This window comes from Muntiacus reevesi, chromosome 10 (assembly GCF_963930625.1).
Source record: "Muntiacus reevesi chromosome 10, mMunRee1.1, whole genome shotgun sequence".
Lineage (NCBI taxonomy): Eukaryota > Metazoa > Chordata > Mammalia > Artiodactyla > Cervidae > Muntiacus > Muntiacus reevesi.
The window spans coordinates 45516989-45540817 of NC_089258.1; the positions used below are offsets into that span (position 1 = coordinate 45516989).

At 42.0% G+C, this 23829-nt stretch overlaps 1 protein-coding gene and 1 pseudogene across 1 annotated transcript in view; both read right to left on the reverse strand.

Annotated features, from left to right (window-relative positions):
• The window catches only part of LOC136176275 (CUB and sushi domain-containing protein 1), a 1594796-nt gene that overhangs the window by 78443 nt on the left and 1492524 nt on the right, over positions 1 to 23829 (reverse strand). Inside the window, exons 49-50 of the mRNA XM_065946402.1 lie at positions 23093 to 23278; positions 889 to 1083 (exon numbers count right to left, since the gene is read on the reverse strand). Coding sequence (XP_065802474.1) covers positions 889 to 1083; positions 23093 to 23278 — 381 coding nt within the window. The remainder of the gene's footprint in view (positions 1 to 888; positions 1084 to 23092; positions 23279 to 23829) is intronic.
• On the reverse strand, positions 1834 to 6019 carry LOC136176686 (poly(A) polymerase alpha pseudogene; annotated as a pseudogene).

Here is a 23829-nt window from a genome sequence, read left to right on the forward strand (position 1 = left end):
CCCTAGGGAATGGTGAGGGACCCATGAATAAATAAGCTTCGGGAGGGGTCCTGTCCACTCTCACTCTGAGCTCCCAGAGGTCTGGGCCCTTCCTGATCCACGTCCGTGATCCTGGTGAAGAGCATCAGTGGGCGCGTCATCACCATTTGTCCCATTCAGATTCATAGACTGAATCAGAGTGACTATCACAGACAGTGAAGTGTTGTTTCTTTTGTCCTTTTCCCATTTTTATTCTGCTTTATTCTTGCTAAGCTGGGTATTTTATAAATCTGACACTGTTCTAACTGCTTGTTTTTGTGCATGATAATTTCCTGTGAACAATCCCACTACAGATTGTATATTAAATATATCTGAATCAAATAGAGCTCTGAACAATACTAATATTGTTTTATTTTTCTATTTATTCATATTTATTATGAAACCCACTCAGAAGCTTAACTGCTTATCTTGTACCTACGAGAATCATAATCTCCCTTTTCAAGACAGTTATTATTTGAGAACACAACATCCTTAGCATAAATGCATGAGCTTCCAAGATCCTAATTAGAAGGTTTGAATAGTCAGCGCATGGAGTAAGACTGATCTTTAAAAACACAGACGTGGATTTGTTTTTGAGCTGATTTGAAGTATCTGAGTATTCTATAATAATATTTCAATGTCTGTAAAATATGATTGTTCACAAGGAAAAGCCAACATTTAGCACTTAAGGCAGCAGTCATATAGTTAAGTATGTTGGAGAAAAATATACATTCCTCATTGTAATGAAAAGAAATGCCATTTGGTTACACCGCTAATGCAGAGAACAGATGACAGGCCCTGGAAAGGCAGATGCTGTCGCCATCAGGGACGCGGGCGGGCCTGGGGGGCGGGGCCACGCCTGTCACTCACCTCTGCACCGCGGCCTCTCCTCCCCCACGCTCCACGTGCCGTTGGCGTGGCACTGCAGCAGCCGTCGGCCCTCCAGGTAGTACCCTGGGCTGCAGCTCAGCACCACCTGCGCTCCGTACTCATTCAGGGACCCCGACACCAGCCTCCAGGTGACGTGTTCCGAGAGCTGGGCTTCAATGCCCGGGCAGGTGACCGCTGGAAAGAAACACACTTCATGTCATCACTTGTTCTGAAAGATCAGACCAGGCCTGCTCTCCATGGTGAGGGCCCTGCCATGCAGAAAAGATGCCCTCACCTGGCATTCTAGGCTTTCCCTACCACCCACAGAGCCACACAGAAGTGATCTCGGATGTCCAATGCAGTCCACAGCCTCATGGTAAGTGCACTGGAAATCCTGCAGTGAGATGATACATGTAGGGATAAATCTCTTGCACAGTCTTGAGGTTCCGTGAAAATGATCATCAGGTAAATAGAGGCTCGGACAGAACCTCTAACTTCTAATTTGTCCCCAACCTCTGAGAAGCTCGCAAGAGTAGCTGACTAGTTGAAAAACCAGCTTCCAGCAAATTCAGAAAGTCAGATGCCCTCATTCCCTTCTTCCCCACGTAATATACTCTGCATATTACTGGATTTATTAGCACACAAATTCCAATGCATATGCATTAATACTGTGAAGAAAAGTGTTTAACGAGTTTTAAAGGAGAGAATCTATTCATGCCTTTAGGAAACAAACTGAATTACAATAGAGACTTAAAAAGAGCAGTAGAGATACCTGTAATAACAGTAGTAATAGCAGTAGTCCTAGCACATTATTACTGGAGTGGAGTCAAGGGGTTTATGGATATGCTGACAATATATGTAAAATTTGGTACATGTAAGTATGTACATTTTCTGAAGAGTACAATAATATTTAACATTAATTTTACTTTTTTGTGCTTTTTTTTTTTATTGTGTTTTCAATGGAGAAATACATCATCTGTTTACAAAATAGCTCTTGAAAAATACAAGGAGTACAGATACTATAAAACAAAGCAAACTCCAGTCATGAAACACTACGTACATCATGCGAAAGCAACAGTCTGATCTCCAGGTTATGAAAACTAGAATTAAAAAGTCACTACACAGAAAAGGTCCAAGTTCCCAGCTTGGCAAAACTTGGGTGCAGGTACATGAAACGTTTAATAAACTGAATTCTTTTTCCCCAATGTGTAAACAAAATGACAAGACTAAGTCTGTGCCTGGCGGTTTCGATCTAACTCTCAGCTACACGAAGCACACAGCCGCCCTGCAGCCTTCACCTGCTGGCCTGACCGTCTCGTCCGCGCGGGCGCTGGGGCGGCAAGGTGGCTGTGCAGGGCCAAGGTGTGGGAAGGAGAACACTGTGTGCTAGACGCTACAAAGTATGGCGAAAAGAAAGCCGCAATTAATGCATAGCCTAAGGGGGAAAGACTACACTCCAACTTTGGAAAATTAATTTAGAGGGAACGGGGAAGAGGTTAAGTAATTGCAGTTTAACATGAAAAATGCACATGTGATAGAATGGAGCACAATGGAGGATTCATAAAACATGCTCACCAGAAAAATGTTAGGTTTGCTTTGTCCAGATTAAGAAAGAATAAGTTTATCAACATCTGGCTTCCCTCATATATTTGTAAAGATGAATGCTCTGCTGCTTAATTATGAGGAATTATTTACTGAGAGGATAAAACAGAAAAAGGAGTAAAGAACTGATTAGATGTCAAGTGCTTGCTAGAAATGATTTTTAAATGTTTCCACATGTAAAATTTACTGACATGTTTTGGTCAACCATTTAAAAATAAAAATTAGTTTAAAATTCTTGGAGAAAATGCCTTTTTGCCCACATTTAATATTGAAAATCAACTTTACTATAGACAGGAGTTCTGTGGAGTGTACAAAATTCCTCATATTTAGAGATCAAACGGCCATCCAAGATAGATATCATGTTTCACAGGCATTATTTTTAGTCACCCTAAAGTTTCAGCCATGGGACCAAAATTTAGTGTTCTGTGCCATACAGCCACAGAGTCACTGGTTTCACATCATGGCTTTAGAAAATACTGGCATTTTGTTTTTTTTTAATGAAAGAATTCCTACCTTACACATACAAGCAAAAGGGGTAGGGGGAGGGAAGAAGAGGGGAGGAGCAAAAAGCTTGGTTTCAAAGACAACAGATTGAAGGCAAAAGAATATGGAGCTTTAACAAGCTCAAAGAAAAATATTTGCTGGCTGATCGCTGATTTGCATGCACTCTAAACATTTCTATAAATAAAAACCAATATCATTTCTTAATCATGACCCCATCAAAACGAAGTATTTCCTAATTATGCTTTCAATGTCAAATATATACCCTAGTGTTGACATTTCATTTTAAAGGTTACAGCTACCTCAGAGGGACTGACCTAGATGTACTCTTATCCTTTCTCTGAAGCATAACAGTATACCACTGTGCAACGGCATCCGATTTGAAGACTAATGGTAAAGGAAATTCTTCAGGAAAAAATGAAAATCCATCAAGCTGAAAATCTAAAATTATTTATACTCTCTAATAATAATAAAAAAAATACATAAAAGTGCATCATCAGAATAAAGAATTCTTATGCCAGTTTGTATTGCAAATTTTCCAAACAATGCAGCAAACATAAACCCAGTCCAGATGTCAATTATGAATACAAATATAGCTTGAGGTTTTTTTTTTTTTTTAAAGGCAGTAATTTTTTGAAATAGTTAATGCAACTATTGCTAACACAATAATAATAGTACTCCTGGCTTCACATACTAACCTGGACTTCCGATCAAGTGCTGATTAGCCCAGTAAGGGAGGTCACAAAAAACCCTCAATCCACTTTCAGTCATGTCTAGTCTTGCACCTTCCATTCCTTTTTTAGCATTTGAAGACAACAGGTTGAGTTGGCAGACATTGTTTCTGGACCCCTGAGGTTGTTTTTACCAATTCAATCTCAGTTTTATTGAATTTTTGATAACAGGAATAGGGTTTGCAGGGAGAGCAGGGATATCAGAAAGGTCTGTACTGGATGTTTTCTGAGAGGCCAATAGAGAAGTCGCTGTCTGAATGGTTTCTGATTGAGTTGTACTTGTCTCTGTATCAAGCTGTTCCTCTTCTGTTTTGGTTTTCTTGGGGCTCTCTTCTTTATGAGGTGAGGATGTCCTCTTGACTCCTGCTATAGGATTAGGTATCTTTGCTGCTGCATTTCCTGAAGGTCTCAGTGGTGGGTTTACCAGACGTGTTGAGGAAACAACTCTGGAGACCGTAGGCTTTGGTGGTGATGAAATGGCTGGTTGTGTGGCAGTTTGAGGAATGCTTTCACTCAATGTACCCCCTGAGCTTTCACTGGAATTTACTTGTGGCACAGAAACTTCAGTAGCCTGTATGATGGTCACAGATGCTGCTGTTACAGCTGGAGCAGGACTGTTTCTGCCCTGAGAGCTGCCAGAACTGTTCAATGGACTGGTCTTCATAGCACTAGTAGGTGAAGGCACAGACATGCTGTTATCACTGTCCATAGACAAGTCGAGGCTGCTGTCATTCAGAGGTGTCAACTTGACGCCTTCTGCTGAATGCTTTTTCTTTTTCTGAAGCACATGACTAGGGAGCAGCTGATGGAGTTGCTTTCTTTTTACATGCATTGCAGCAATTTTCATGTCCACCTCAAACATCTTGCTGTTTATTGCTTGCCTATAAACTGTATCTGTGAAAGACTGAATATCATAAGTGAGATCAACACTGAGATTTTCAGAGTTTTCTGTTTTTTTAAACACCAACCCAATCACCCACATCGTGCGAAATTCTTCCTTGTCAGGATTTTCTTTGGGTGCTGGAAATGACTGGGGATTCACATGAGCCAGTATAATAAACTCATTCTTCTCCAAACTTCCAACCAGGATTCGTATTTTTTATTCCACCAAGCCCACCCATTCTAGGCGTTGTTTTTCGGTTGGTGCACTTGCTAGAAGTACAATATAATGCTTGTACTTTTGAAAGAAGTTTGGAGCTTCAAAAAGTTTGGACCACTCTGCCTTACTCAGCAAAATTTCATCTGTGATAGCAAGACCTTGATTAAACTCCTCAACCATGACCATCCGTGTTGAAATGGACACATTGTACGTGGAGTTCTGTTGTGGGTATGCTGGTGTAATTATAGGCATAAGATGGTACCTATCACTGGGGTTTACCCTTGGGTCCCATACAGGCAAATTAAGATTGCATTCTTCAGGTTGTTTCAATAGGACTGGATTTGGCCATTCCCATTTAGAAAATACCAAGAAAAATTTATGTACAAGAGTTGATGCTATTGCATTTGGATAAAGCTGGCAAGTTCTTGCTACTAGCATAGCCCAGGAAACACCACCGAGGAAACCTAATATATTGGAATAGATGTTGTGGCGTTTGGCCCACAGTTTGATAGCTCTCAGAGTTAACCTGAAGTTGTCAATGTTTGGTACTAGATGTAAAATTTCATCGGTTACCCTGCAACCGTTAAGACTTCTTATACATCTTATATCTAAATTTTTAAGCAGACTGTCATCTCTTAAGTCCAAGTCTTCTGGAATAGTCTGCAGTGCTAATCTTGCAAACAAAATATCAATCTCTCTCCCATCAAAACACAGTTTGATAACTGGTACAAATGCCTCTTCAACAGCTCTTAAATCTTTTACTTCTTCCTGTAATTTCAACTTATCATAGAACGAGGTGAAAAAATCACTTCGATCAACATGTCTTGGTGCAACACACAATGCATCAATATCAGCACATTTTGTATGTACTCCTAATCTATAAGATCCAAATGTAAAAATTTTCCCACCAACATTTTCAATTACAGATTGTGGAAGATTCTTGCTTTCACTGATTTCTCGTATCCACTCTTTTACCAGGTTATTTAATTTTCCCAAAATTAAAATCCTGTGCTGCAGCTCCTCTTCCTCTTCAAAAACCCCAAAGGGCTTCAGAGTCTCAACAAGCTTCTGTGTGAGTAGGCAGTCAGTCTCCTTGGGGGCTGCTAAGCTGATGGGAGAAGTAATGCCATAGTGCTTCTGAGGCGGCTGTGTTTGCTGTGATCCCTGTGTTGTAACTGGAAACGGCATCGTCTCCTGCGCCGGCCAACATTAATTTTAGAACATTAGGAACTAGAACTCTACTTCTCTAAATATGAAGTTACATCAACTAGTAACCATCACAGACAGCTACCCACAAAGCTGACCTGATTGATTAATTTATTGAGCCTGTAAGAAGTAGCTAGAGATACCACAGGCCTTCCCCCCGGCCCCCAGAATGCTATTAATAAATATCTTGTACTTATAAATTCTATACAAGTTCACTATAATTGAATCAGACATATCCAAAGTGTTACAAATATCCCATTTAATCTTCTTTTAATAACTTTACTGTGTGCAAATAAACAGAAAAATTAGGACTTTCTGGATAATTACAATAGTAATATCAGCAAGGGTTGAAATATGAAAGGGATTTCCTAATTTGAAAGTAGTCCTCTGGACTTGCTCGGTGGTGCAGTGGATGAGAATCCGCCTGCGAGTGCAGGGCACGGGTTCGATCCCTGGTCGGGGAAGGTCCCACATGTCAGGAGCATCTAAGCCCGTGGGCTGCAACCTCTGAAGCCTGTGCTCCAGAGCCCAGGGCCACGCCACTGCAGCCCGTACGCCTGAGAGCCTGTGCAACGGAAGCCACCACGTGAGAAGCCCACACTGCAGCTAAAAGCAGCCCCTGCTCACCACAACTAGAAAGGCCCATGCACAGGAACAAAGATCCAGCACAGCCAGAACAATTAATTCAGAAAAAAGTAATCCTTAGATCTAATTCTCTAAGGTACTCTTTAGATAAAACAATGATCTAAAATTTGCATGCATATTCATGTGTTTTACCTAGTGATACAAATAATTTTTTTCCTAACCAGATTACCTTTAGAATTCCAGGCATGATTGCCATTTCTGAAAAGACTTTAATGTCTTTAACCTTACAAATCCAAAACTTAATTTCAATCCTACTGCACATTTCAAATAAAATCTACTTCATTTCACCAAGACGGTGTTTCTAGAATTAATGTGATTGTTTTTAATTACTGAACAATCTTTTATAAACTCTATTTCTGCCAAGAAGGATTCAGTGTTGGCGTACACAATGGAACAGAAGCTTTCTTCCATTAATATCATCCATAGCAGTGGTTTCCAAATTCCACATGATAACCTCTTTCTTTATGAAAATGGTATTTGGTTTGCTTTGCAATTATCTGATCCTAGTTTAATTGTCTGCTTGCCTCTCTGTCTTTCTGCTAGACTCTAAGCTCTTTTATTGTAAACATTATGTCCTTCCAGAGTTTTTTTTTCTTTTTTCTTTTGAGATTAATGTCCAACTAAAAGCAAGTGCTGGTGACATGGAGTATGTCTGTATATGAGTGTTTGTGTGAGTGTATGTGTGCTCTGAAAAGTAACATGCCAAAAAAAGTGTTGTGACAGCAAAAGTAACAAATAAACAAACAATAATAATAAAAAAACCCACAAAGAAACTGAGGCAATAAAGCATATAGGTAGAAACTGAGAGTAAAAAAGAAAAAAAGTGAGAACTAGAACAAATATTTATCCAAAGTCTACCTTGCCCTTTGTTTACTAAAGGAACAGAGGGGAAGGGTGGAGCTTTCCAGAAATTTCTGCAGATGTGATTATATTTGATATTTTCAAAGACACTTCAAGGAAAAGAGTGTACAGAAATGTAGTCTAAAGCTTACTATGTTTATTCAGGTGGTGATATCTGAGCAAACCAAGATGACAGCAGAAGACCAGTCCCTGCAAACTGTGGTCACTGGACCCCCTCTTGATAAGCTTCTCTACATGCAGGTCTTTGCTCACAAAATAAGGCAAACTGTCCCCACGAAAGGATCCCCCTGCCCTGTCCTGCCAACCAAGATGTCATAGACAATGCACTAGGCCCGGAAGCCAAGGGAGCTACAGCCCTGCAGCAGACCTGGGAGTCTCGTAGGAGAATCAGAGCAGAAACTTCTGCATGTCCAGCATGCCTGCCTGTTCTCCTGGTGGCCTGTTGAGGAGCAGTCCAGGCCCCCAAGTCAGAAACCTGAGCCATGTTCTCATGAGCTCACCCCCAGCCCCCACCCTCGGTCACTGTGTTCTTTCTCACCGGCGCCTTCCCCAGCCACCAGTCAGCTCTGAACTCTGGGGAAAACTCCACCTGCCTACGCTTAACCCAATTTCATGAAAATACTAATCTCTTTCTGCTTCTTCATTAAAAACCCATGTGGTCTCTTACTTCTGCCTTCAGTATTATGCTTTTGAAACTAACTCATGTTAAGCCCCACAGCTGTAGGGTTTGTTTGCATTTCTATATATTCTGTATATTCTCAACGAATTGATGTATCCATTCCTTACTGATAGCCACTGGGGTCATCTTGCATTCTTGGCTTTTACAAACTGCAGCTTTGAGCATGTCCTTAGATGAACATCCTTATGCCAGCCTGTAGATATGTTTCTAGGGAGTAACTGCTACTGGCTCTTAAGATATTTTCAACTTTAGGACACACAACCAAATGCTTTTCCAAAGAGACTAGGTCAACTTACCACCTTCACCAGCAATGCACTAGAGTTCCACTGGTCTAGCATCTCTGTTGATGCAGGTAGCTAGTCTTTTTATTTTATAAAGTTATATGTCCTGGTGTGAGGTATAGTGGTATTATTTGATATTCTGCATTCTTCTCAATGGAACTCCTTAATCAGTCCTTAATACACGTCCTTCAAATATCTTTACCCTTTCTAAGTTTGCCTTTATGAAGCTCTTAAACATAGGTTTTGAAGAAGTACTGAAACAACATATATCTACTTTATCCTTTGTTATGGGATTTTTTGTGAGCTTGCAAAGTCTTTACCTGACCCAGGCTCATGCAAGTGGGTTGATGGAAAGGGGAAGTTGTATTTTCACAGATTTATGTTCCACCTTTCCCATTTAGCCTGTCGTCATCCTGCGTTGGTTGTGTCTACATTGTGGGGCAGGTCCAGACTCACTTTCCCATCTGAGTGTCCCGTTGAGCCACATATTGAAAAGACCTCTGTGTCTTCCCTCACTGGGATGCCATGTTCACTTTGTCGAAAGACCAACCAGCTTTGTCCCCAGGTCTGTATTCTCTGCCATCGGTCTGTTTCCTCGGGCCAGCACCACCCCATTGAAAGTCTGTGCCTGTGTAGTACAGCCAGGAATCAGGTGTGCTGTGGAAACACACCATCTATGAGCTGATCAGTCTTTGTGAAGACGTATGAGGAGGACTCAGAGGAGGCACACCCTGTGTTGGGGGTCTGCTCCACAACTGGATCTGATGGGAGGGTGAAAACAGAGGCTTCCTGTTTGGAGAACACACACACACACACACACACACACACACACACACACACACATGAGGGCAGAACCCCAGGATCTCCTAGAATCTGGTTTCAGACCTCAGTGGTGAAAGGGAAATGACAGGATGATGTGAGGAGAGTCGATGGAGCATCTGTGGGCAGTGAGACTACTGGTGTCTTTTTCTTCCTTTTTCACTCTTTTCCGTAGTTTCCAGGTTTTCCACACATTACTGATGGCCAGATAAAAGTCAAACAAGGAGTCAAAGGATTTAGGAGCATTGGCCTGATGATCACAAAGAGCACTTTCTTTCAAAAAATGAATAATACATTTTAAAATATAAGAAAATACTCTGGAAAAAGCTGAAAGTTAAGAAAATATTTTTTCAGACAAAAACTTGAAACAGTTGAACTAAGTGCCAGTGAAAGAATGTGCTGTCTTGTGACACAAAAATATATGTACACATACATCACACAACTATGTATATACGCACACATATACACATACACAAATCAGGTAAGATCATGGCATCCAGTCCTATCACTTCATGGCAAATAGATGGGGAAAAAATGGAAACAGTGACAGACTTTATTTTATTGGGCTCCAAAGTCACTGTGGATGGTGATTGCAGGCACAAAATTAAAAGACACTTAGTCCTTGGAAGAGAAGCTATGACCAACCTAGACGGCATATTAAAAAGCAAAGATACCACTTTGCCAACAAAGGTCCATCTAGTCAAAGCTTTGGTTTTTCTAGTAGTCATGTATGGATGTGAGAGTTGGACCATAAATAAAGTTGAGCATCGTAGAATTGATGTTTTTGAACTGTGGTGTTGGAGAAGACTCTTGAGAGTCCCTTGGACTGCAAGGAGATCCAACCAGTCCTTCCTAAAGGAGATCGGTCCTGGGTGTTCATTGGAAGGACTGATGCTGAAGCTGAAACTCCAATACTCTGGCCACCTGATGCAAAGAATTGAGTCATTAGAAAAGACCCTGATGCTGGGAAAGACTGAAGGCAGGAGAAGGGGATGACAGAGGATGAGATGGTTGGGTGGCATCACCAACTCAATGGACACGAGTTTGAGAAAACTCTGGGAGATGGTGAAGGACAGGGTTGACTGGCGTGCTGCAGTCCATGGGGTCACAGAGTAGGACATGACTGAGCAACTGAACAACAATATTAATCTTGATTGTACAAATATAAAATATTACATAAATCAATGTCTAATAGTTTAACAGGAGATTATTTAGAGAAACTAGACTGCTTCTGTTGTATTCTTAATTTTTAAAATTCCTTCCCACTACATCAATACTTTGAGGGGGGAAAAGAAAAGAAAACAGAACAGAGACACAGGCTATAGGAGGAACATGGGCACACATCACACGAGGGAGTTGCATGAGTAATATATAGAGAGCTGAGTACTTTGCCTGATAGGGATATTTTCCTTTCATGACATCAGACATCACAGAATAAGGCAAAGCTCGAGGAATGTGTGGACTGACACTCTCCGTATAGCTGAGCCAGGAGCCAGGGCAGAGACGTGAGGAGCAGATGGGAACAGGAGGAAGACGGGCATCGGCGGAGGCGCGGGGGGATCAGGGCCGGCCGCCCGAAGACGGCTTTTGCCAGGTGGGCTGTCACTGTGCCTGGGGCGGCCCTGCCACTCAGAGGCCAGTGAGTGACCAGGTCATCTCCCTGAGACCCACGGTGACAGGGCCCAGGTGCAGTCAGAAGGCAGCAAAGCAGCTTGCGGGCAGCTTGGTTGACATTCACAGAGAAAGCAGTTTGTTTTTCCTAACAGAACCGTCTCAGACTAGCATCCACGGGGGTTTCCCCAGGCACCTGCCAGCCCCCCAGCTGCCTGAAGTCACGGGCCATACGAGTCCTGCTGCTTCCACAGACGCGCTTGCCCATTGTTTCCAGAAACAGACACCCTTTTCACACTGCACGTCTAAGTGTATACCTAATTTCACACTAAGTGATCCTCACAGCCACACGGGTCAGGGGACACCGGTGATGTGGTTGTCGTTATCAGCATTGTACAGACCAGCCAGTGAGCTCAGGTCCCCCAGCCCAGGCAGGACTACCTGTGCACCCCTGGGCCTGCCGTCCCATCCACAAGTTGACAAGGGTACTTACTCTGTAAGAGACTAGAACAAGCGATACCACTACAACAGCGAGGACTCCGGGCACATCAGCATTGAATATCACCTAAGCAATGACAACTGTTAAAGAATGCGCTAAAAAGTCGGTCCATCTGGAGCTGTAGTAAAAGAAAGCGTTTCGTTTTCATCAATGTTATCAAATAGTATTTACGACAGTGGTAAGTGAGTCAACTGCCAGGTCAAATTAGTGAAATTAAACATTTTCCATAACAGGCAGGTTTAGCTGGATTGATAGAAAGTGCTCCATCTGCCAGTTCACCTCATATTCCTTCCTTTTTTAAAAACAGAAATACAGATTATCTTCTATCACCTTAAAAAAAAAGCACACAATTCTTAACAGAATAATTTTCTTCTGTTTCAAAAAAATTCAAGAGCAGATGTATAGATAGCCACTCTCAAGTCACACGGTCACTCGTATTAAGGGCTGACATGGTTGATACAGTTTTGCATAAAAACTCCTAAATTACTATTTAGAAGTACTTATCTCAAATCATACTCACTGAAGGCACAGACAATAAAGTTTCTGCACAGAAAGGATGCAGTTTTTCCATCTTGTGAATGTTGCAGAGACAAGACCAAACATTTCACATTTTGCTCGAGAGAGATTGACTTTTCATTTTACCATGAGTGGCTCTGATTTATGACAGAGTCGTCCCACCAGTGGCGAGCCAGACAGGCTGAGAGTTGTTTTGTTTCAGATATTCAGACAGTGGCAGCAGTGCCACTATGAATAAAGCCCTCCGGCCTCCCCTCTCATGAATTACAGGTCCTGCTCATAAATCTTCTGCGAAATTCTAATCGAGATGTGGGGGTGCAGGGGTCTTCTCTCTGTAACACACTTCCCCCATCACAGTCAATGTGTGCAAGTGCTTTGTGCTACTAAGTTCAGTTCAAGAACATTTAATTAGATTTATAAAATTATGATCTGATGACACTGGAGTAAAATGATTTAACCAGACTCATAACTACTTGTGGGACTTCCTGGGGTGGCTCCGTGGTAAAGAATGCACCTGCCATCAGGAGATGTAGGGCTTGATCCCTGGGTTGGGAAGATCCCTTGGAGGAAATGGCAACCCACTCCAGTATTCTTGCCTGGGGAATTCCATGAACAGAGGAGCCAGGCAGGCTATAGTCCATGGGGTTGCAAAGAGTCAGACATGACTGAGCAACTAAACAACAACAAGAATATAACTACTTGTGTTCACAGACCAACAGAGTTTCAGGGTGCCACTCAGTCTGGACTTGCTGGCTGGGGACAGGCTGAGCTAGCCTTGGTTCTTTTGACTTGGAAGCGGTGGAGCACGCTGCTTTGGTTTCAGCAAGTCAGGGGCATGAAGTGGGGATGCCCAGGGTACCACTCTGACTTCAGTGCATTTCATGCCATCTGACTTCAACATGGCCCTGTGAGGAAGCCCTTCCAGAAAGGCTGGGCTGAGAGCCTGGAATTCCTAAGGGTGATCATTCTTTTTAAATGAGTGTTTTAATCTCAGAGTTTAGTCAGATGACTGCATGATTAGCTATGAGTTACTTAGAATAAGAGCAGGTGGATAGATAAGAGTTTTGAAGTGAGCTTGTCAGGTGTTGCTCACAGGCTCACCTGTGTTACCGGCTCTTGAGAGGCACAGACCACAAAGGAGCTGGTCCCTTCTCCTCGTAGGAACTTCGTAGGTTCCTCGTAGAATCCTTGAGCCTGGACTCTCAGGACTCTCAAGTTCTCAGTGACCTGGGACTGCTAGATTTCTGCCCATTCTTGCAGAGTTTCCAAAACCCTCATGAGATTGCACATTTTTTTTTCTGCTCTGGGCTTTCTGTCATTTTGTTACTGTGGCCAGACTTAAAAAAAAAAATTGTTAGCAGAACATTTACATCAATAACTAGAACTGCATCCAATAACCAATACTCTGCAGCCTAAATGTCACTCGTGAAATCTGATTTCAACATGAAAATATTGAAGTAACCTCTTCCACTTAGTGACACTAAGTGGCAAATGTTAGATTTTTTTTTCAATTCTGTAATCCAAGTACCATAGAAAAATCCATTTAAAAAATTACATATCATAGCTAATTTTATAATTACATGAAATGACTCTAAACCAACCCTTGGAAAGGATGAAAATTGAATGCTTTTCTTTTTTCCACCTCTCTCTCTCTCTCTTTTTTTTTCTGGTTGTGATGTACATACAGCCTGTGGGAGATTAGCTCCTAGACCAAGGATCAAATCTGGGGCCCCAGCAGTGAGAGCACTGAGTCTTAACTACTGGACAGTCAGGGAAGTCTCTGAAAGTAATACCTCTAATCCAAGTGTCTGTAAAAAGAATGTGTAAGAAGGGTTCCACAGTGACCCAGTCTTTCTGACTTGGGGGTGTTTTCTAAACTAAATTTACTGCAAGTCACTTCAGGTCATTGAGTCTTCATTTGAACTAATGATAGATGATCTTCAGAGGGGTTTGAAAGAGGGGGCCCCATGCAGCTCCTGTCTGAGCGGAGACCACTGTCCTGCACTGAGCAACAGTCAGGTGTTTGACAAGAAGAACAAATGAGGGAAAGAGAGCAAGCAAATTAAGTGGCGTCAGACCACACTGCAGACGGTCCATTCATTCATTCCAGAAATATTTGTAAAGTTACAGACGTGAATCAAAGCTACACCTGCCCTTGAGCAGTGTTCATGTGGAGAGGAATAACAAACACAGGGGCCATAAAGGACCTGGGTACCACAAACCCTCTATTTCCCATTCTTAAACCTCTGTGCAAACTTCACTTTCTCATATTTACCAGAGAACCATGGAGAGCTGTTCAGAGTTCACAATTCTAACTAAAATACAAAAAGCTGGAGGAACCCATATTCAATCTTTGGAAATGAAATAAGAGATGGAAACGTTATACAGAGTAGAACATAAATGGCCCTGAAAATAAAGGACTGAAAACACAACTGAAACGACAGAATCTGAGTCCTTTAAACAGCCTACCTCCCCCAAAGCACCACAATCCTAAAAGACCATGAAAAGTTTGCACAACAGTGAGGTGTAGCCTTAAGACAGTCTTTCCCCGCAGCATGCAGCAGAGAGGTTTGTCACCCCCTAGTGGCCCCCAGAAAGCGGCTTCCCCGACTGGCAGAGTCCTGCCCTGCACCGAAGAGCCCACGCCTACCCCACAGAGTGCTGCCTCCAGATGGTGAGTGGCTGGACCCGGCCCTGCAGTCAGGGAGCCGCTCACCACTTCCTGCGGGCTAATGAGGTACTTGCGATCCACCAACACCTTGTCCAGGAGTGGGTGGGCATCCCCTTTCCCCCCTTTGCCCTCCATTTCCCGAGCTCACACCAGGCACATGGACAGGTCTCAAAGCACCGAGGATGAGGCTGGGCCTTGGGAAGGGGCGCTTCCCCCTATCTTGCCACCCACCCATCTTGCCTGCTGTGGCACAGGGAACGGCCTGGTGGACACATTACTTGGGGAAGGAGAGGGTGGGACACTCTGAGAACGTAGCACTGACATATATACACCACTGTGTGTAAAGTGGATACTACAGAAGGCTGCTTATAGCACAGGGAGACCAGCGTGGTGCTCTGTGATGGCCTGGGGGGTGGGATGGGCTGAGAGAGGGGATTTAAGCACAATTATGACTGAATGGTGCTGGTGTTTGGCAGAGAGCAACACAACACCGTAAAGCAATTGTCCTCCAATTAAAAAAAAGAAAAATGGCCCTTTGCTCTGGGCTTCTTTCCACAGCTGACCACAGTCTTGGGAGACAGAACTAAGGGCTCCCAGCTTGCACATGGAGGTTTCGCCACTCCTCCCCACTTTTGAGCTTTAACACATACTTTTAGAAATGCATTTGTAGCTTGCACAATGAGTTTGCATTCAGATCAGGGGTGACCTGGCCTTCCTCCCACAGCTTTGCTAACATCTTAACTGACATCTCTCGTCAAGGCCCAGTGCAGGCAAGAAGGACCGTCTACAGCCACTGCACACACAGGATGCAGCGATCCAGCACTGCGGGGCTGACAGCCGAGGCCAAGCCGCAGGCCGGACTCTGGCTGAGGTTCCCTGTGGCCCTGGGTGGGCACTCATGCTCCCACTGAGGACGGCAGTAACAATGGTGAGCTGAGTGTTACAGACACTTGGAGATGGAATGCGGGTGAGTGCTCGGCAAGTGGTCAGAACAGACAGAAAGTCCACAATGCAGGGATCAGCTGGTCTCTTGACACTGCAGTTTAGCAATACGATCTACGATTAAATGACACTCAACCAGTTGTTAAATGAAAACAGAAATAACTAATAAAGAAACACAAGTATGATGAGGCCATGTTTTGAGAGGCTAAAGGGATAAATATATACCCTTAACATTGACTCAGACAGTAAAGAAATCTGTCTGCAATGCAGGAGACCCAGGTTCAATCCCTGGGTCGGGAAGATCACCTCGAGAAGGGAATGGCAATCCACTTCAGTATTCTTGCCTACAGAATCCCTATGAACAGAGGAGCCTGGAACAATCCATGGGGTCACAAAGAGTCAGACATGACTGAGCGACTACACACAGCACAGCACCGTTATGCACATAAATGTGTGTGTTAAATATGACTATATGCATAAATCCTTCACAGACAGATGAACGCAGACATACATATGTACAAATAGATAACTTATGTGCAATCTTTGTTCCTCAAAGAAAACTGGGCTATTTACAGATGATATAACGCTGGTCCATGTGGCTTTAATTTGCCCCTTCTTTCCTTAAATGTATATACCTTGCAATTAACCACTTAAAGTCCTCATGGTGCCCAGGGTGGAGCAGGTCCTAAATAAATTATTAATGACAAACGAGTCTCTCTGACAACTTTAACTGAAAGAGGAAAAAGTCCCCTGCACACTGGGATTATGTTTGATGTTGGCAGGTAGTCTTAGTGGTTTTGTTTTCTCCTGAAAGCAGAGGGTGAGGAGCACATTTGCTCACCACTTGGCAGACCCGCAAACTTGGGACACTCATCCCAGCCACTCTCCCTAGTTCATCGCGGCATGAGCATCATTTGTGTCGTCAATGGTCCAAATCCAGCTTCAGTAAATAATTAAAATGCAAAGAATGAACCTCAAACATCTGCCTTGAGATTTGTACAACTGGGGGATGCATGCAAATTGAAATGCAGTTATTTATTATAATCTTCATTCTGGTAAGCCCAAGGGCAACATGAACTCAGTTTATTTACCGTTTACAGTTACTACTTATCAAAGCTGAAGTGTTTCTTATCTCTTGAGGTTCCAGTACTGATCAACATATTATTCAGATGCTAAAGAAACTTATACAAACTGTGTCATACCAACGTAGGAACTGGCCTTGGGGAAATACACATCTCAGAATTTAATAGTAACCAAACTTTCTGACTAAGAGGAGAAGTTTTATGCTTACTCTGCTCAATTTCTTCAATTTAAAAAATGTGAAAAAAAAACTTCCCCTCAAAAAATTAAATAGATTTTCCAGCCTTTGAACACCAAGGAATTTTAATGAAGTCTAATAAACAAAGGGAAAAATATTTGAAAGTTTGAGACTATACTTGGAATATTTAAGTCTGATTTCCCATTTTACTATAAATATTATATTTATCATCCTGTCCTACTGCAAAGTACCAGTCAGTGTCAAAAAAAGCTTTAAAATGCAAATTTACTTTTTCCCATTTAACAATCATTTAACTGCATTTAACTGAACAAATAACTTTCTTAGGCTGGGGTCCTCATGTGTATGTAAGAAACCGTTTTGTTATTTAGATTTTTCATTACAACTTTAAAGCAGTTTCCACATCGAGATGTGCATTTAAAACAGAAAAATCAAATATATTCATAAGTGAAACCACTCTGTGTGCTGTAACATAATATTTTATGTGAGCACAAAGCAGTTATCTTAATTGATGTCACATGTGCCTTTGAACTGCCAAAGACCTCTCATTCCTGATTTTCACAGAAAATTTTAGGCATAAATATACATTGTCTTTGAAATCACTTGGTTCTGCTACAATCCTCAAACAAAACTTGACTCCCTCCTTACCATCAGCTATTTAATACTTTTTAGAATGAACTATATGTTAGATTAAAGTGGAACCTTTTGCTTCTGTCTCTGCTCTTTTTTTTTATAACTTGGTTTTTGTAACTTATGAGACTTAAAATTCATGAGAGAAATCAATTCCAAGAGGCAGAACAACACAGAGTTTAGGAACAAGGTCTCCTGGAACCGAACCCTGACTCGGCTACTTTATCTGTAGGTTTGGTCAATGTAACCACTTCTTCATGGTTCATATCTAGATGATGGGATAACAAGACTGCCTTCCTCAGTAGAATTAAAAGGGTCAATTTGTATAAAGTTTTGGGAATCTAGCCTGGGAGATATGGGAGTCCAAGGCTAGTCTTACATGAGCTATCATCCATAAGGTGTGTCCCTCAACACCTAAATAGGCATCAAACATGAGCTGGGGCAGATTCCCAGGTGGTGGTGGTGGTGGTTTAGTCACTAAGTCATGTCCAGCTCTTTGCGACCCCATGGACAGTAGCCCACCAGGCTCCTCTGTCCATGGGATTCTCCAGGCAAGAATACTGGAAAGGGTTGTCATTTCCTTCTCCAGGGGGTCTTCCTGACCCAGGGATCGAACCTATGTCTCCGCTTGGTCAAGCTGGTTCAGGTTCCTAGGTGGCCTCTCCATAATATCTGCCTTTTGGAGAAGTGAGTGCAAAATAATCAAGTTTATGAATTTCATCCTAATTGCCAGGAGAATTGGGAGGATTTAAGCAGTGAAGTGTCATGTTGTGACTTGTATGTGCTTAAAGGAGGAGCCGGCGGCTGTGTGGAAGGAGACTGTGGAGGAAGGTGAATGGAGGTGGTTGCACGGTGCAAGAGGTGGTGACTTGTGTACATGGGGCCTGAGTGGGCAGCCGAGTGTACTGGGTAGAGTGGGTGGAGGTGATGGGACATGATGCAGCAAATGTGGGGCAGGAGGATGGCGCTGAGGAGTGAACTGGGGCTCCAGACTGTGGTTCTGAGCTCTCTTCTTGGCTGTGGGTAGCCGGGAACATCCTAGGACATCTGATCTCTGGGTGTATTTCACAACTGTGGGAACTCTCATATCTCCTCTCCTTATACTCACCCCCACTCATCATGAAATCTATTTAATATTTAAACTGTCTCTATGGGCTCATGGAATGAACAGTCTGCACTCACACCACAGCACAATTCACTGTATCCCCAGGCAGACCTGGGAAGGTCATGACCCCTGTGCTTCTGGGATGCCCAAAGCTTTGGTACCAAACCAAACAGTCACCACATGGCTTTACCGGTGGCAGCAGGGGACCTCCAACAGGACATTGTGACCACATCAAAACGCTTCTCCAGATATTTTCATGGTGTCACCCATCAAATATATGTGGTTGCAAATTGTGAACTTTGGATATTTCCATTATTTACTTTGTATGAATTTAGCAAGAGGTGAAAACACTACTTTGTCCAGAGGACTGTTAGTATCACTGTATGATGCAACATAGACAAGTGTTTAGACTTGCCACTCAAAACATGGGTGTAGATCATCACTGTCATCTCAGCAGACCCAGCTCAGTCCCCACGGGATCACTGTCTGCTCCATAAAGACTGACCAGGCACTCACATTACCTCCTCTACGTCTGTCTGTCTGTCATCTCCCCTGGAGAGCTTACATCATTCTGTCTGTCCAAAACCCCGTGCAGACAGTCAGGCTGAGGTCCTGGCAGAGCAGAGGTGAGCCAGGGCACCTTCAGGTCTGCTGTTAAGAGTGACTGTCAGACTCCCCATGCTCAGAGGGAGACTTCACCCACTTTTCCAATGGAATTCAACAAATGCTGTCTGCTTCCCTCTCTCTGAGTCTCTTCTGTCCTTCTCCATCCTCAACCCAAGACTCAAAAAGCTATGTTGTGCTTCTTTTTCTCATAATTCTCACATAGTTAACACTCATGTTGAATATCTAGAATGCTAATCTATTTTTTGGCAGAAAGAGGAGAGTGAAAAAGATGGCTTAAACCTCAACATTTGGAAAACTAAGATCATAGCATCTAGTCCCATCATTTCATGTTAAATTGATGGCGAAAAAATGAAAACAGTGACAGACTTTATTTTCTTGGGCTCCAAAACCACTGCAGATGGTGACTGCAGCCATGAAATTAAAAGATGCTCGCTACTTGGAAGAAAAGCTTTGACAAACCTAGACAGCATATTAAAAACCAGAGACATCACTTGGCTGACAAAGGTCCATATATAGCAATGGTCTTTCTGGTAGTCATGTACAGATGTGAGAGTTGAACCATAAAGGGGGCTGAGCACCAAAGAAATGATTCTTATGAACTGTGGTGCTAGAGAAGACTCTTGAGAGTCCCTTGGACTGCAAACAGATCAAATTAGTCAATCCTAAAGGAAATCAGTCCTGAATATTCATTGGAAGGACTGATGCTGAAGCTGAAACTCCAATACTTTGACTACCTGATGCTAAGAACTGATTTATTGGAAAAGACCCTGATGCTTGGAAAGATTGAAGGCAGAAGAAAGGGATGACAGAGGATGAGATGCTTGGATGGCATCACCAACTAGATGGACATGAGTTCAAGCAAACTCTGGGAGATGGTGAAGGACAGGGAAGCCTCGTGTGCTGCAACCCATTGGGTTGCAAAGAGTTGGACACAACTGAGTGACTATAAACAACAACAAACCACTTGCATTAGAATTCTTGAGATGGAGGTGTAGCTGTGCATTGTTTTACCCAATGAAGAGTTGCCTTAACATAAACAGGACTCATACAGATACTAAAAAAAAAAAGAAAAAGTCTGTGTTTATACTGAAAGGCATTCTGTCCTACATATATTCAGGAAGAACCGAATTGGCATTATAGAGATAGACTGACTGTGCATGTTCACTTCTCTATCCTGAGAAGCAACAGGCACACATGACAGACACCTTTCAGTTAAGCTAAGGATAAAGCTTCCATGGTTAAAATAAACACCACAGAGACTGTGTGTCTGTGACCCCCAGTGAGCTGCATTATCTTCAAGCAAAATGATTTTCCTACAGCTTTAACGAGAACAGAGGTATCCATGTCTACCTGGACATTTTCACTAAAATCAGATACATACCTAGAGATATTTACAATCCCAAACAGGACTGATTTTGTAGGAAACTGAAAATTTTTCTTTTACTAGTTTCCTAGTAAAAACAAAACAAGGAAACAGCATGACATAGACACAGAGATCAACAGAACAGACCGGAGAGCCTAAGACACTCATATAAACAGAGCTGATTTTTGACAATTGATCAAAAGCCAATACAAATGGAAAAAAGACAGTTTTTCAACAAGTGGTGCTTGAACAACTGGAGATCTACATGCAAAAATAAATGCTGGCACCCTCTAGAAAAACTCATCTGAAATGGATCAAAAACCCAAATGTAAAGCACACAACTCCTAGAAGATAACACAGGAGAAAATCTATGTGACCTTGATTCTGGGGACAATTTTTTCAGGTACAAGATAAAAGGCATGCTCCATGAAAGAAAGAACTGATCAGCTAAACTTGATTAAAATTAAAAACTCTGCAAAAGACACTGTTAAGAGAATGAGAAGACCGGTCATAGACCAGGAGAAAACATTTGCAAAAGACACATCTGATAAAGGACTCTTATCCAAAATATACAAAGACCTCTTAAAATTAAAGAACAACAACACAAAATGAATGTCCTGATTAAAAATGTGCAAAAGACCTAATTTGAAACTTCACCAAAGAAGGCAGACAGATGGCAAATAAACGTGTGAAAAGAAGCTCCACATCATATGTCATCAGGGAGATGCAAATGAGAACAAGAGGTACCAGCACACAGGTACTGGAGCTGTCAAAACCCACAGCACTGACAGTATCAAATGCTGGTGAGGGTGTGGAGCAACAGGAAGTCTCATTCATTGCCAGTGCAAGTGCAAAACGGTACGGTCACCTTGGAGGATTTTGGTGGTTTCTTAACTAAACAAACTCTTATCATATGATCCAGCAATCATGCTCCCTTACATTTATTCAAAGGAGTTGCACATTTATGTCCACACAGAGCCTTGCGCACAGATGTATGTAGCAGCTGTGTTTATAGTCGCCAACACTCGTAAGCAACCAAGATACCCTTCCGTGGTTGAATGGATAAATACACTGTGGTTCATCCAGACAGTGGAATTTTATTTTGCTAAAAAGAAATGAGACATCGAGTCATGAAAAGACATGGAGGAATCTTAAAGGCATGTTACTGAGTGAAAGAAGCCAGTCTGCAAAGGCTACTGAGGGATTCCAAGTTCTACAACATTCTAGAAATGGCAAGACTATGGAGATAGTGAAAAGGTCAGTGGTGGCCAGGCATTGAGGGATGAGGATTGTCTCAATGGGGCTTTCCTGACTCTCTGAAAATGCAGCGATTATTTGCAAAAAAGAAAAACACAGATTAAAATGACAGTGAGGAAAATAAAACCTGTGGAAGGAAGTTGGTTATTTTTGTAAACATTTACATGTTCACACCTAGAAAGTTCAAATAACTTTTTAACATGATTAAAATACTTTACATTAAAAAAGCCAATAAATTAATTTTATAACTGAAGACTTTGATGTAATATTGTAAGAGCAAAAATACTGTATAAGTAGAAATACTATGTAGTTTTTGATTTTTAGAAACTAGGTAGTTAGATTACTTCCAATTTGAAGCTAGTTTAACATAGCTTCAATGAAAAGCTTTGTGTACACTCTGTGTGTGGGCATGTGCAAGTGTGTGTGTGTCTGTGAACATTTGTTCTCTTTGGCTTTGTGTTATGGAGTTGATTATTGTTTTTTAAGACTACAGCTTAAGAATGAATCCAATACAATATTGTAAAGTAATTACTTCCAATTAAAATACATAAATTAGGGAGGGAGGTGGGAGGGGGATTCAGGATGGGGAACACATGAAAATCTATGGCTAATTCATGTCAATGTATGGCAAAACCCACTACAATATTGTAAAGTAATTAGCCTCCAACTAATAAAAATAAATTTAAAAAATAACAAAATAAAATAAAAAAATAAAAAACAATAAAAAGTAAAAAAAAGAAATAAGAATGAATCCAAACTTGTGATTCTTTTAAGAATATCATCATGTACTCTTAATAGCTTTCCAGAAAAGTCACCCTATTTCACAAATCAGTGATGCATTTACTGAGCATCAGTGTGTTACACAGGCAGGCGATGTACAAATAGACTCAGGCATCACCTTGACACTCAGGGAACTCAGTGAGATGGGAGACGCAGAGCAAACTTGTTGAATTACATTTTAATATTCTGTGTAGAGTACTTGATGTCTCAATAACCTCCTGACTGAATCTCTCCAAGCTGAACACAGCGGCATGGCCAGGATTCTCTGTGCACGTTTCAGGGTCTAGGTGCTGACGGACCCAACGTGATTCCATATGACCCACCTTCAGGACTGCAGAGCTTATGTTGATGGTTAGAGTGGCTGATACGGAATAGACTAATGTAACATGACCACAAATGCTCATACGCTGAGGGAAAGAATCTCGCACTGTGGAGGCCAGAGTTCTCACCCATGTGTCTGTTCCTCCTTAAATCTGAGGCCAGGCAGAGCACTGGACACTTACGCTTGCACGCGGGAGGCTTCCCCCTGTTGCTCCACAATCCATCCTCCTGACACACGGCTGTAGCTTGCTGACCAGCATCCAGCTTGAAGCCCTCATTACAAGCATAGGTCACTTTACTGTCCAGTGTGAACTCATTCCCCATAAATGAACCGTTTCCTGGGGACTCTGGGATTCCACAGGACACAGCTGGAAAACAAACAAACAAACAAACCTGACAAGTTCAGAATTATCCTGACAAGATATAACGAAATTTTCTTTTCTTTTTCTGTATCTCATCTCAAAGATATATAAAAACTGTTAAATATTAGCATTTCTCATGTGTGGCATAAACAGGAACATTTACAAAGTTGTATGGGTCTTAAGAGTTAATGAGAGACAATGAAAAATGGGTCAAGATACAGCATCTTTTAAATTTATTAATCCAGAAGGTATGTCTGATGGCTCTCACACAGCTTCATCACATGGACATTATCAGATGGTCATGGTGAAGAGAACAGTGTAATGTGCTATAATTCATTTAATACAGGAAAGAAAGCATAGATTAATATCTTTACCATCACAAATTTATCACCATACTGACTCTTTCGGTTTGAGATTTCATTGGAATCAGAGTAAGGAATAGCTCACCTCAGGTCTTAGAAACCTACCACAGCTTAAGTCCTCTCACCCCACTCACCAAAGATTCATTTTCCTTAAAGCACAGGAAATTTTGTTTCAAGACAAATATTACCTTAGTT